General features: G+C 36.4%; 1 protein-coding gene across 5 annotated transcripts in view; it reads left to right on the forward strand.

The window, feature by feature from the left end:
* Positions 1 to 10,933, forward strand: part of ETV1 (ETS variant transcription factor 1) — a 94,497-nt gene extending 83,564 nt beyond the window's left edge. For all 5 annotated transcript variants that reach the window (XM_032287065.1, XM_032287064.1, XM_032287066.1 and 2 more), the window contains 2 exons: positions 3,033 to 3,134; positions 7,385 to 10,933. In XM_032287065.1, the coding sequence (XP_032142956.1) occupies positions 3,033 to 3,134; positions 7,385 to 7,606 (324 nt within the window). In that variant the 3' untranslated portion in view covers positions 7,607 to 10,933. The remainder of the gene's footprint in view (positions 1 to 3,032; positions 3,135 to 7,384) is intronic.
* The last annotated feature ends 4,627 nt before the right edge of the window (positions 10,934 to 15,560 follow it).

Below are 15,560 nucleotides of genomic sequence, written 5' to 3' on the forward strand. Positions count from 1 at the left end.
TGCTCAAAATGAAACATCCCATGTCTGATTGCTGCATTGCTGACTGTTGCAATTACTTCCATCAGGCAATGTCTGTAGGGTCTTGTTTAAATTTCTTCTTTGGAAAGGGCTTGTGAAATTTCTTTAGTCTGTGTGGCCTGTGGTCACCCTGTTCCCTCTACTGCCCAGCAGTTCATTGGGTGCCTTTGTCAGCACAGTCGGCGAAAGACGTCTCTGAAGCCATCTTGCTGAAATTACTGATGGGTTTCATTTCCTTTTATTTTTATTTATTTATTTTTTTTTTGGATACCGTCTCGCTTTGTCACCAGGCGCCAGGCTGGAGTTGGAATGCAGTGGCGCTATCTCGGTTCACTGCAACCTCTGCCTCCTAGGTTCAAGCAGTTCTCCGGAATAGCTGGGACTAGAGGCGCATGCCACCACGCCCAGCTAATTTTTGTATTTTAGTAGAGATGGCGTTTCACTATGTTGGCCAAGATGTTCTCCATCTCATTACCTCGTGATCTACCTGCTTCCGCCTCCCAAAGAGCTGGGATTACAGGCGTGAGCCACCGCGCCTGGCCTGGGTTTCATTTCTTTATATTTCAGTTCAAAATGACTGAGTGATACTCCAGGCCTGCACAGATTATATGCTCAGTGTGTTCTGGGTAACATTAGAAAACACATAATCTTTAAATATCTCTTTTTCTGAGATGTTTGAGATAATGAAATATTATTTTTGAATTAATCCTGACTCCTAGGGAATTGTTCCAGGAAACAACTTTTTTTTTTTTTTTTGAGGCGAAATTTCGTTCTGTCACCCAGGCTGGAGTGCAGTGGTGCGATCTCCATTCACTGCAGCCTCTGCCTCCCAGGTTCAAGCAATTATCCTGCCTCAGCCTCCCCGGTAGGTGGGACTACAGGTGAGCGCCACCGTACCCGGCTAATTTTTGTATTTTTAGTAGAGGCGGGGTTTCATCATGGCGATGGATTGCCTGAGGTCAGGAGCTCGAGACCAACCGGGCCAATATAGTTAAAACCCTACCTCTACAAAATATATTCATGATGCTGAGAATGAATCAGCATGATAATCATCGAACTCCATTTGTGGTATGTTTAAAAATCCTATTTCTCTCCCCCAGAGACATCCACAACATTGTCTCAGAGCTGTTGTGAGGATTTTATTTTCTAGGTACATCCTGATGAGTTTCTAGAAAATAATCGTTTATCAATGAATTCAGAAATCATTGTTTAAGGGGATACCAATACTTCATTTTCACATCCCCTCCAGGTTTGCATGCTCTTCCGCTGCTATGCCTAATTAAAGTTTCACTGATATCCATAGTTAGGTTTTTGAATGAGATTTTCTTTAAAAAATGCTTTCATTTCTTATTGCCCCCCACCACCCTCATCCCTGCTTCAATTCACTATTGCTCAGAAATTTACGTTAAAATGAAGTTTATCTTTGGAGAATTAAGATGTACCTGCCACTGTGATTGTCTGCTGGGATATGTAATTTTGTCCCTGTTACATCACATCTCTCTACTCTTTAAAAAGCATACTGATGCATGTGATGAAAGTACTTTATGTCTTCAGAGAATAAAAATTACTGAGAGAAAATCGCTAGGATTGGTATTTTTAAAGGTAGTAAAAAAACAAGCCTGGAGAAAGTTTATTACTAAGAAAGCGAAGGGAGACAGAATGATCTATATGACATAGCAACAACTTGGAATTTTATGGAAATGAAGGCGCTCCCTAGCCCTATTAGATCATGCCCTCTTGGGGTTGCCTAGGTTTGCATGGCAGCTACAGTTTCTGCTCAGAGTAATAAAATACGGAAATTAATGAGTGAGCGACTTTAGTTGGGGTAGCAAAAGCAAGCTACCCTATTCTGTGTAATGCTTTTACTAGCCTGGGGTGGTGATGAGGTAGGGATATATATAAACACATTGAGAAGAGAGGATTTTTTTTAAAGCACTATTGAAGAACTCTAACTTAATACATTACTCCTCCAAAGCCACATAATAAAAAGCTATGAGACTTTTTACTAAACAACAAAGTAGACATTTTGCTTTAGAGATTTTTGTTTGTGGACTCATATACATGGTGACCTTTTCTGCTTCCTTCTTATTTTTAGCATCCAATTACTGTTCTCTAAATGAATGCTTAATTCACCAGTTTAGTATTGCCCACAATTTTATTCCGCTGATCCTTTAGGCAATAAAAATTATTTGCAGTTTGGTTTATTAATTTGTATAGTGTTTCCTCTTCTACACACATTGTCACTTGTTCACTTTCTATAGTATTGAGAAGGGTATCTTTTTTTCTTTGGTTTATCATAACCTCAGTAAAACACCTTTACAAGGAAATCACTAAGCTGCTCTTTATAGTTTTTGTCTGAAAAACCAAGAAGGAAAAAACAGACAGTATATCTCAAAATGAGAAACTTCGTGATTTTGGTGAATTGTAGCCTGTTCAGTCCTGTTGTAAAAACATTCCCTTATTTCCATTTAATTTTGTATCCAAAACAATAGTAACAAAGAATTCTATCGTAGCGTTTCAGAAGGATCACTGCCCGCCTGGTTTAAAATGCAAACCAGGCCAGACGCAGTGGTTCACACCTGTAATCCTAACACTTTGAGAGTCTGAGACGGGTGGATCACCTCAGGTCAGGAGGTCGAGACCATCCTAGCCAACATGGTGAAACCCTATCTCTGCTAAAAACATAAAAATTTAGACAGGTCTGTAATCCCAGCTACTCGAGAGACTGAGGTAGGAGAATTGCTTGAACCTGGGAGGTGGAGGTTGCAGTGAGCCAAGATTGCGCCACTGCATTCCCAGCCTGGGCGACAGAGTGAGACTTCCATCTCAAAAAAAGAAAAAAGCAAACCGGGACACAGGAAATCCAGATGACGGTAGCTTTTGCTACTTTACTTATATCCTTGACTTGAACATTTTTTGTGGGTTTGGAAGTAATTAATTAATTAACCAATTTTTATGAAACAAGCTAATAAGTTAAAACTCAACACTACAATGTAATTCTCTTTTGGTGGCAGGTGGCCCGACGTTGGGGCATTCAGAAAAACAGGCCCGCTATGAACTATGATAAACTTAGCCGTTCACTCCGCTATTACTATGAGAAAGGAATTATGCAAAAGGTGAGCAGCTAATACAGCATTAAAATTCATTGAAATGTTGCACATTAATGCACGTCATACTTTAAATGCCACATATCATTGCATTGCTGAAGCAAGGTTTTCAGTCATTTTAATAAATGCTTAGCTCTTAGTTTTGGTATTACAAGCCTTTCTATGTATAAATACATAGACATCGTAGACAAATGTGTAGTGATATGTACAAAATAATAGGCTTTCTGGAAGTTCCTACTTTGCTGCACATGGTTAAAAAGGATTGTTTAGTATTAATATTACATGTATCTTCAGAAGTTTTTATTCTGCATTGTCTACAGTTATATAATTATGAAATGCTTTTGTTTACAGCAATAAAGAATCTTAGACTAAATTTTTACTTTTTTTCCTTGTTTTGATTCTTAAAACATTCAGACATTTAATTTTCTCCTTTGTAAAAACATATTTTTCCTTGCCTCACATCTTGCCTAGTTTTATCATCTGATACTTTGACAACCTAAGCCATTTATTAAAAATGAATATTTGATCTTATTTGGTTGGTGGAAGTTTAATGTATTTTATTTTAAATGAGCTTCCCATAATATTTGAAAGTAGCTTTTTTTTTTTTTTTGAGACACACTCCAGCTCTGTTGCCCAGGGTGGAGTGCAGCGGCATGATCTTGGCTTACTTGCAACCTCCGCCTCCCGGGCTCGAGCAGTTCTCCTGCCACACAGTCGTGTGCCACCATGCCCAGCTAATTTATGTATTTTTAGTAGTGACAGGGTTTCACCATATTGGCTAGGCTGATCTTGAACTTCTGACCTCAGTTGATCTGCCTACCTTGGCCTCCAAAGGGCTGGGATTACAGGCATGAGTCAATGCGGCCAGCCAAAAGTAGCTTTTTAGAAAAGAGTAGAGATAAAACAAGTGATTTACACTTAAAAGAAAATATAAAATTTTTGAAGAAAGCAATAAATGAATGAAGATAAAACATGGATATTTGTTATTATCACACCCTTTAGCTTTGCGTGTATACAAAAATCTAATTGCCTTGACTGTGAACCAAGTTTATGATTTACCTGTTGTGAACGTTACATTTTTATTCTGTATCATTTGTTTATTTTAGGGTTTGTAAACATAGTTACATGTTATAGATGATGGCATATTTTCAGGGCACCATAGTTATACCGAGAAAAACTAGATCAGTTGCTACATGAAACTTACTAGAGCAGGGGAAAATAGCACTGTTGACTTTCCTAGAACATAGAGAATCAATGCTCTAGAATTTACTGACTCAGAAGTTAGAACTTAAAAGAAAAGGCTGACTTCAATTTTCAGTTGCTTCCTGGGGTTTCTGAATCACACCTTCAAAATACATAACGGGTTGCTACCTGCTCCTCCTGTCTTTTTCATCTCAACTCTGGGGTCAATTTTATTTCCTCCCTTTTCTCTCACCTACCTTTTTGTAGTCAGATCCTTTCAAATACACTCCATTCCTTTCTTTTCACCACCGTCTTCCTAATGCAGGGGCACATCACCTGGGCTTCACAGATGGTGCTCAGCAGTTTCCCTGGGCAGTACTGCACAGTAGTAGAAGATAATACAGTCAGGAATTAGGTTTGAATGCTAGCCTCTGACCAGATTACATTCTTGAGCAGATTCTTTTCCTAATAAATATTGATATTCTTACCTCATTAAACTTGCCGTGATTTTTAAACGAAATAATGTACTTGAGATACTTTACATTGTACCTGGCACAATAAGAGTCTCCAATAAAGGGTAGCTCTTACTGCATCTCACATCCTGAAGTCAGTGTAAGCCAAGGCATATTTGGCATATCTCTCTTGACCATTAAGTCTCTTATTAAAGGGAGCATTCGCAAAGAACTAGAAATTACTATGAGATCCCTAACTACACCTTAGCTTTTAGATACAGTGGCAGACAAGGTATCTCTAGGCTGTCGTGCCTGGACTTAAATATTCTCAAATGTGTTCAAACTTATTACTAGTATTTCCACTTCCTCGTTCTCCTTTATTCATCCTCGTATCCCATATCACATTTATACATATTTTCTTTTAATAAGTTAAAAAGGCAAAGTGCTGTGACATAGATACCGAATGATGGGTTAAAATGTTGTTGCTACTCAAATTTTTCCGCAATTGGCTGTAATTGTTAGAGGAAACTATTCACAACTCATTTATCAGCAAATAAAGGAAAGTGCAATGTGATAGACCTTTTGGGGTGTCACTGTGTCATGTAAGAAAGGGCAAGCTGTTTAATGGACGTGCAATAGCTCAGGGCTACGGTATTTGTAACTAGCACAACAATCAAGGCCGCTTACAATGTTTATGGCTATACTCACTCTTCTCCTTCACGTTCTTCTTGCTGTTCCTTGCCACACCACTGACGCCCCCAATGCATCGCTCACATTCTTTATTTTTAAAATTTTATTAATTTACTTATTTTAGAGAAAGAGTCTCACTATGTTGCCCAGGCTGGCCCTGAACTCCTGGACTCAGCAATCCTCCTGCCTCACCCTCCTGAGTAGCTGGAAGTACAGATTTGCATCACTGCACCCAGCTAATTACATTCTCACATGTGTACCATCCTGGTGTTCGACTAAATTGTAGTATAGTCATTCAGAGGAGAACTTTGCTATCCCCTGAGAGGTAGTCTAAGAAACAGGTCCAAATTCATAAAAACTACTAAACATTCATTCCTTCAAACCTAGGAACATTGAGATTATTTGAATTCTCTAAAGTGGTTCCTCTGACTTAAATTTGGGGCAAAAGAAAAAAAAAAGTTCTAGACTGGGCTCGGTGGCTCATACCTGTAATCCCAGCACTTTGGGAGGCCAAGGCGAGTGGATCACGAGGTCAGAAGTTCAAGACCAGCCTGACAAACATGATGAAACCCCGTCTCTACTAAACATGCAACAATTAGCCAGGCGTCCTGTCGCACGCCTATAATCCCAGCTACTCAGGAGAATCGCTTGAACCTGGGAGGCAGTGGTTACAGTGAGTCGAGATGGTGTCACTGCACTCCAGCCTGGGTGACAAAGCGACACTCCACCTCAAAAAAAAGAAAGTTCTTAATTTGATTTCAGAGCAGCAGTGTTCGTTGACAGTTGTTTCTTTTCCGCCAAAGATATAACGATACTTTATAACCCAGGAGTACACTGCTGACCCGCATCAAAATCAGCTAGCAAATGCCTTGTTGATATGCAGGAACATGGAGGTGTTGTGTCACCTTCAGCTTTCTAAAATCTCACACCTACACACGCCCATGCAAAGCTACTATCAAAGTTAATACCAACAACTCTTTTCATCCACTCACCCCCTTGGGTTTTGAGAGCATCTCAGCGTTATTCGTCTCACTCAATTGCTTATAATTTTCTAGGGAAGCATTACTCTTTAGAATTTAAGTTTGGGGTATGTCATACCCTATAAATTATGCCACTTCTTTATTCCAGGCAGTTGTCACATTTCTTTTTCTCATTTCCTCCCTATGCATTGTGTATTTTAAATTCCTTTCACTTTTTTACACATCTTACTTCAATCTGACACTTTACACACATCCTTAATTCTGTCTAATGCATCTTGCCTTCATTTTTAAAAGTGATGTACCCAAGATGCTGTCCTTTTGATCCATCTTTCATTTAAATAAGGCTATGTATCTTTTCTTTCTTTATTTATTTTTTTTACGTGAAAACACACAGTGCTAATAAAGAAAAAAAGTAAAGAATCAGTTTACTCTGTGAATCAGTGAATTACTAGCCTAGTCTTACTGGGAATAAAGCACATTTTTCTTTTAAATTTTGAATTTAGTTTTTTGACCATTTCAGATACATAATATTAAGAGAGAGAATATATCTTACAAGTACAAATTTATAGATATTGCCTTTCAAAAATGCAGAAAATAACTTTCAATATGAAATGCCTGCATTAAATAATTGATTTTTTATTTTTCCAAACAACAATGTGAGTTTACCTCTATATTAAAACAAGCAAATTCCCATGTTTCCTAGCTATATCTGGAATGAATTATTATTCAAGTTCAACATATGGCATTTTCCTTGACTGAACTGTAGTTTGTTTGACACAGTAAATACTTTTTTTTTTTTCTTGTATGTGTACCTGGTATTAGTTGTTTGCCTTTTTGGGACCAGAGTTACCCATCCTTTCTGGTATATTAAACCGTGTTTTTGTTTTTTTCCTTCCCTGTCCTTCCCCATCTGGCGATGGGGAGGATGGGTTTTTCTCTTCCATGTTATCATCAGGTGGCAGGAGAGAGATATGTCTACAAATTCGTGTGTGATCCAGAAGCCCTTTTCTCCATGGCCTTTCCAGATAATCAGCGCCCACTGCTGAAGACAGACATGGAACGTCACATCAACGAGGAGGACACAGTGCCTCTGTCTCACTTTGATGAGAGCATGGCCTACATGCCAGAAGGGGGCTGCTGCAACCCCCACCCCTACAATGAAGGCTACGTGTATTAACACAAGTGACAGTCAAGCCCGGCGTTTTGCGCTTTTTCTTTTTTCTGCAAGATACAGAGAATCCCTGAATCTTTGTTTTGTTTCTGTTGTTTGTATTTTATTTTTAAATAATAATACACAAAAAGGGGCTTTTCCTGTTGCATTATGCTATGGTCTGCCATGGACTGTGCACTTTATTTGAAGGTGGGTGGGAGTAATCTAAACATTTATTCTGTGTAACAGGAAGCTAATGGGTGAATGGGCAGAGGGATTTGGGGATTACTTTTTACTTAGGCTTGGGATGGGGTCCTACAAGTTTTGAGTATGATGAAACTATATCATGTCTATTTGATTTCATAACAACATAAGATAATGTTTATTTTCTCTGGGTATCTATGGTACAGTTAATTTCATGTTGTGTAAATATCCACTTGGAGACTATTTGCCTTGGGCATTTTCCCCTATCATTTCTGAGTCTCTGCAGGTGTACAAAAGAAAACCCAATCTACTGTAAATGGCAGTTTAATTGTTAGAAATGACTGTTTTTGCACCTCTTGTAAAAAGGTATTTAGCAATTGCATTTGCCGTTTGTTGTTTTGTTTTGCTTTATATATGACTTGCAGAGGATAACCATAAAATGGGTAATTTTCTCTGAAGTTGAGTAATCACCATGACTGTAAATGAGGGGCACAATTTTGGACTCTGGCTCCAAACTGAGTCATAGGCCAGTAGCATTACGTGTATCCGGTGCCACCTTGCTGTTTAGATACAAATCATATTGTCTTTTAAATATTTTGAAACCCATTTCAGTTAAATAATGACACGTCATGGTCCTTTGGAATCTTCACTTAAATGTTAAATCTGGGATGAAAATGAAGCAAAAAATATCTGTCTCCTTTTCACTCTGTTCAGTACATAAATACATTATTTAATCAATAAGAATTAACTGTACTAAATCACGTATTATGCTGTTCTAGTTACAGCAAGCACTCTTTAAGAAAAATATCCAATACACTAAATAGGTACTATAGTAATTTTTAGACATGGTACCCATTGATATGCATTTAAACCTTTTACTGCTGTGTTATGTTGATAACATATATAAATATTAGATAATGCTAATGCTTCTGCTGCTGTCTTTTCTGTAATACTCTCTTTCATGCTGAATTTACTATGACCATTTATAAGCAATGCAGTTAACTACAGATAGCATTTCAGGACAAAATAGATGACTCAAACCATTTATTGCTTAAAAAATAGCTTACGCCATGCTATGCTATAAGCAGCTTTTATGCACATTGACAAATGAAGAGTAAGCTTCAGCTTGCTAAGGGAAACTGTGGAATCTTTTGTAACTTTTGGTGATATGGAAAATTATTTACAAACTATCAAAAAATATGAGGAAGTTGCTGTATGACATAGTGCTGGCACTGATATTACCCATCGTCTCTGTTTGGACACTTCTGTAAATGTGATTGGATTGTTTGAAAGAAGATTTAAAGATTTAAAGTTTCAAAGTTTTTTGCTTTGTTTTTGTTTTGCATTTGGAGAAAATATTGAAAGCAGTACATGTTTCATTCACCTTCAAAAAAACATGAGTAAATGGGGATATAGGATCTCTGAATAGCTTTCTAAAAGATTCAGTCAAGGAACATGAATTTTATTCAGTCTATCAGTAACATCCCAGAAGAACAACTTTTTTAAAGAGTCTATAGCAAAATGAAAAAAAAAAAAAAATTCTAAACACAAAGTCAAAATAAACCTATTATAAAAGCATTTCATGATGAGCATGGAATAGATTGTTTAAAGATGATCCCCCCCAGCTACCAATTTTCCACAGCTACAGAGATCACAGCTCATTTCTCTAAGTGGAACAGTTATTGAGAAACCCAAACACCAAAATTGCTACTATTCACATTTAATCCTACAAAAAATACTCCAATTTCAAAATATGTATGTAACCTGCGATTTCAATGATTGCTGTTCATATACATCATACATTATTTTGGCCTGTTGTGGACCTAAAAAAGAAAGCAATGCCTTAAAAATCAGAACCTTGTCCTCCTACTATGCGTATGTGGCCATCTACAGCACTTAGAATAAAAACAGATGTTAAAATATTCAGCGAAAGTTTTATTGGGAAAATAATTGAGATATATACTTAAGATTTGGTGAAATTGAAGGAGAAAATTTAAGTGAGTCTTTAAATATATTCTGAATGAAAACTGTATTGAGGATTTATTTTTGTTCCATTTTTTTCTTCTTCCCTTTTCTCCTTTTCTTCTTTTTAATAGTCTAGTTTTAGTCAGTGAGGAAGAATTGGGCCATGTGTTATCACAAGAGATCAATGGCAAAAATGGTATTCACCATATAATATTTAAGGACAAACTATATGTTTTGCTGTTTAAGGTAGTGACTCACTGAACTAAATACATAATTGACCAACATTAAGTGTATTTCCAATGCAGAAGGGTTGAAAATATTACATTATAAACTCTTTTGAAAAATGTATCTAAAATTTTTTTAAGTTGTGTTTTTATTCCACTTTTTGTTTGGTTGTGTTTTTGTGTTTTTATTTTCAGGTAGATTAATAAATCTGGCAGCTGATTTCTGCAAGATTCTTGTGTTTTGAATTTCTAATTGGATTGGCTACTCAAATATAGAAATCACTCATTAATGATGGAATGTCTTCTTTCAACTTTTATCTTCACTGCTGTTTGCTGTCTCTTGATGATGACATGCTAATACCCAATAGATTAATTGCAACAAACTCTTTTATATCTCAAATAACTAAGGAAAAATAATTTTTCTTAAGTTATGTTCATGAAAGTACTTCAAAATAAAATCCGCAAGGCTGACAGTGCAGAACATTTTTCTCAAATCATAGAAAAATCATGGAGGTCTAGTTTCTTGTAGATGTTGTAACAAATTACTACAACCCCAGTAGTTTACACAAATTTATCTTATAGTTCTGGGGGCAGAAGTTCAAAAGAAGCCTTAAGAGACTAAATCCAAGATGGCCATTGGTCTGGTTCCTTCTGGATGTTCCAGAGGAGACTCTTCCAGCTTTCACTTCTAGGGTCGGCATTCCTTGGCTCCTGGGTACATCTCTTGAATCTCTGCTTCCATTTCTGCCTGCCTTTTATGAGGACACTTATGATTACATTTTGGGGATGCTCAGATTACCCAAGACAATACCTCATCTCAAGATCCTTAATTAATGACTTGTGCCAAGTTCCTTTCACTAGGTAAATTATTCACAGAGCCCAGGAATTAGAACATGGATATAAGGGATGGGGCAGGGCTGTTACTCAGACCACCATACCTACAGAGGAGGAAGATTGTGTAGCAAAGATTCTAATTGATTAACTCAGGAACAATAGCATTCTGCTGTGGGAGCTAGGATTTGAAAGTACTAAAGATCATTTTTATTTATCATTGAGATATTTTCCCCTTATTCTGCATAAATAAATTTGAAACATTGCTATATTAAGTTCATCTATTCCACTAAAATATCTACTAGGCACATCAAGCCTGTAGATTATTCAAATCCTTCCCCACCACCAGGAATGCACTATGTAATGGGGGGAACAAAAATAAGGTGTGATAATAATAGTAATAACAGTTAAATTGGTGGTCTAATCCAGATTTTATTTTTTAGTACCTTTCTTTTGGTGTTAATAATGGGTTACTATGTGATCTTATCATCTGCTAGTGATTATTAGGTAATAACAATGTATAAAATATGTCTGTTACTAAAAAGAAAAATTGTAAAAATGAATCCACTTATCTTTATATAACAAGGAAAGAAATATATTGCCATAAGTTACAGAATTTTGCCAGATCATGGGGGGTCTCTAAAATAAGCCACTTTGTCTATCATGCAGCCTTTTCAGAGCTTATAATGAGAAAACATTACAGAGGAGAAGGTCAGTTGGATGTTTATTGCTTGGAATCTTAGAAAACAAAAACTAGAATTTAAAAATAAGTGAGTAAGCTATTTTCCAGTTGCAATTTGGTTTGGAGAAGAGAGGAAGCAGAGTTATAAAAAACATACAAATTGGGTAAAAGTGATGGTGGGAAAAATATAAAGAAGGCAAATGTACATATTAAACAATTCTAATAAGAATTGCAAAAATCAAGTTTCAAAAAGATGGTAGTGTTGGACATGATACTAGAAAACTTCACCCAGTTAATTCAGAGCTCAACTAGTACTTTTAGGACTTCCTTTTTTTTCATACATGAGACTCACTTAGACATACTTAAGAAAAAATAACCAGTTTACAGAAAGTATGGTTTAAGAGGAGAATTTGACTAGACTAGTGGATACCTTTATAGAAATATTAATGATTTTAGAATGTTCAATTAAAAGTGTATATACCATAGCTATTGTTTACGGATTTGTATGTAAGGTAGGGTCTTTTTTGCATATAGACTCCAATATTCTTATTTACTTCCATTCTAAAATTATATTTATGCTTCTATGGGGAAGATAATTTTTAATTCACTTGGTTGTATTAAAATTATACTTATGGTTTGAGAAAACATGCTATGAAAATCGTGATTATAGCAAATTAAATATACTCAAATTTTAAACCTAAAATAAAAGCCCAGAAACTGAAAATATTGGACTTTCGTGATCACTCTGAAAGGTAGCACATCTGAAACTGATAAATGTCATCCAAATTTTTGACTGCCTTCTGATCATCTCATCATTTTTAGTAATTTACGAACATAGCACCTAAGTAATGTCTTTGTACTACTTTTCCATATATTATTCTCTTCCTGGATAATTTAGGTACCAGGACACCTGATCAATCCTTTTTCAGTTCTATATTCTAATCTCTTTAAATGCCTTGTTTCATATAAATCCTTCAATAAATAGATCAAGGAGAAATTTGGGGAAGGGAACTAACTAAATTATTTCAGTGGCTCCCACGTGCCAGACAGCACCGATATGTTATGTTACTGCCTCAAAATTGCTTGTTTTTTTCTGATGAGAAGCTGAGGCTAATGGTAAATCCAGAATGTCTTTGTGTCAAGACGTCGTGGTCACAGGCAAATCATGAACCCTACATTTTTTGTGGAACTTGAACCTAGCTACTTTTCTGATTTAATTTCTAATGACAAAAATATCTATAATAATAATGCATTCTGCTGAAACAGTGTTGTTTAAAAAAATTTTTTTAACCATTTTTGAATATTCTTTGTAGAAAAATCTAAAAAGGAAATCAAGCACTATTTAACAACAGAGTTGTTTTTTATAAAAACTGAGTTTTTGTTTTGTTTTGTTTTGAGACAGAGTCTTGCTCTACCACCAGGCGCCAGGCTGTAGTGCAGTGGTGGGATCTTGGCTCACTGCAACCTCCGCCTCCCGGTTTCAAGCAATTCTCCTGCCTCAGCCTCATGAGTAGCTGGGACTACAGTCGCACACCACCACACCCAGCTAATTTTTTTATTTTTAGTAGAGACGGGGTTTCACCATGTTGGCCAGGATGGTCTTGATCTCTTGACCTCATGATCCGCCCACCTCAGCCTCCCAAAGTGCTGGGATTACAGGTGCCGGCCAACTGAGTTGTTTTTTAAGTGTCTGTAAGCATTTAGAAGTCAAACTGATTGAAGTACTTCTTTGTTTCTTTCTATTGGAGAGGGGTACAGCTTAATGAAGAAACACAAATACTAGTCAAATTCTTCAGAAAGTTAAATACACTTTTCCCATAATTTACATTATTAGACAGGACTTCTGAAAGTAATAGAATTTTCAGAAAACTTTTAAAGCATAAAAGATTCAAAGTCAATTCAGAAAAAGCAAAAAAAATGGTTTTTAAAGTAGAAAGTAAGACTAGAAACATAGAAATGATTGTATGAAACAATCTTAATTGTTTTAAATGTCTTATTTCTGCAAAGGGGACTATAGCCTTCTTGCACACATTTGATTTAAGTAACCAGTAAAGCTATCTTATAGAAATTTTAATGTGGGAATTTAATTGGCAAGGTTTGTGGGAAGAAAGAAAATAAGATTACATATGTGACATTACTTTTTAAATTTTTATTTGAGACAGGATCTTGCTCTGCCACCCACGCTGGAGTGTCATGTGAACATGGCTCAATGCAGCCTTATCCTCCTCCCAAGCTCAAGCCATCCTCCCACCTCAGCCTCCTATGTAGCTGGGACCACAGGTGTGTACCACTATGCCCAGCTAATGTCTATATTTTTTTTTTTTGTAGAGGTGAGATCTCACCACTTTTTTTGGTTGCTTTTTGGTTTTTTTTGTTTTTTGTAGAGATGATGTCTCCCTATGAGGGTTCTTATGTTGCCTCGGCTGGTCTTGAACTCCTGGACTCAAGCAATCCTCCTGCCTTGGCCTCCCAAAGTGCTGGGATTACAGGTGTGAGCCATCATGCTTGGTCATTAGTTTTTAAACTGCAAAATACTATACTACTTTCAATGACCACAAAATTATTTTTATTTATTCTTAAAAATATTTGCAAACATTACATTCTTTAAACAAATGTATATATATTTGGAGCCTTGCTCTTGTTGCCCAGGCTGGAGTGCAATGGCACCATCTCGGCTCACCACAACCTCCACCTCCCAGGTTCCAGTGATTCTCCTGCCTCAGCCTCCCAAGTAGCTGGGATTACAGGCACCCGCCAACCATGCCCGGCTAATTTTTTGAATGTTGAGTACAAATGGGGTTTCACTATGTTGTCAGGTTAGTCTCGAACTCCTGACCGCAGGTGATCCACCCGCCTCTGTCTCCCAAAATGCTGGGATTATAGGTGTGAGCCACCGTTCCCGGCCAAACAAACATTTTTATATTTAAAAAATAATTGTGGTAAAATGTATAATAAATACAACTCATCATTTTAACCATTTTTAAATGTACAATTCAGTGGCATTAATTACATTCACAGTGTTGTGCAACCATCACTATTATCTATTTCCAAAGTATTTATATTTTTTATTCACAAAGTAGTATTAAAAATGGTCAAGGAGGACTTGTGTGGTGGCTAATGCCTTTAATCCCAGAACTTTGGGAGACCAAGGCAGGTGCTTCACTTGATATCAGGCATTAGAAACCAGCCTAGCCAAAATGGCAAAACCCTGTCTCCACTAAAAATACAAAAATTAGTTGGGCATAGTGGTATGTGCCTGTAATCTCAGCTGCTCCGGAGGCTGAGGCAGGAGAATCACATGTACCTGGGAGGTGGAGGTTGCAGTGAGCTGAGATTGCACCACTGCACTCCAGCCTGGGTGACAGCAAGACTCCATCTTCAAAAAAAATTTTTGAGTAAAAATAAATAAAAATAAAAATGATCAAAGAAATGCACTTTTATATATTATGATTAGAAGTGTAGACATGCAAATTTATGCTTTCTAATAATTTAAATGAATTGTAGTTTATTTACCAATTGGTTGGTCTTGATTTTATACTGTAGTTTGACAGCTTTATTAAAGGAAAAAACACTGTATATAAACAGTGTTGTGCAAAACACTATTTTACATAGTTGCAACAACTGTTGAAAGGAAAAAAATTTAAGTAACTATTTTATTGAATATTTTCAAATCACTCAGTATTTTATATTTATATTTACAAACAGCACCTTAAAACAAACCACATCAAACAACAAACTGATCTTTCACACTCATGTTTATTTAGTTTGAATTAATAGATTTGATTAACATGTTATGAAGACACAAACATACTGCAACTATAGATTATCGTTAAACTCTTTAGGACTGTAATAATTTCAGATAACTTTTTTTTTTGGGGAGAAAAAATTCCAAAACAGAAACATACTAGATCTAACAACAGTATTTAATTAAAGTGAAATTAGGCTAATGAGATAAATTGGCCCTGTCTCCACTATCCTCTCACCATATTGTAGGTTTAAACACTGAGAACTTCCTAAATTGAAACAGAAACTGAATATTTTTCTGTGACTTTTCAGACTTGAGTGCCCAGATTTG

Source organism: Sapajus apella, unplaced genomic scaffold (assembly GCF_009761245.1).
Source record: "Sapajus apella isolate SASKATOON/1434 unplaced genomic scaffold, GSC_monkey_1.0 scaffold19, whole genome shotgun sequence".
Lineage (NCBI taxonomy): Eukaryota > Metazoa > Chordata > Mammalia > Primates > Cebidae > Sapajus > Sapajus apella.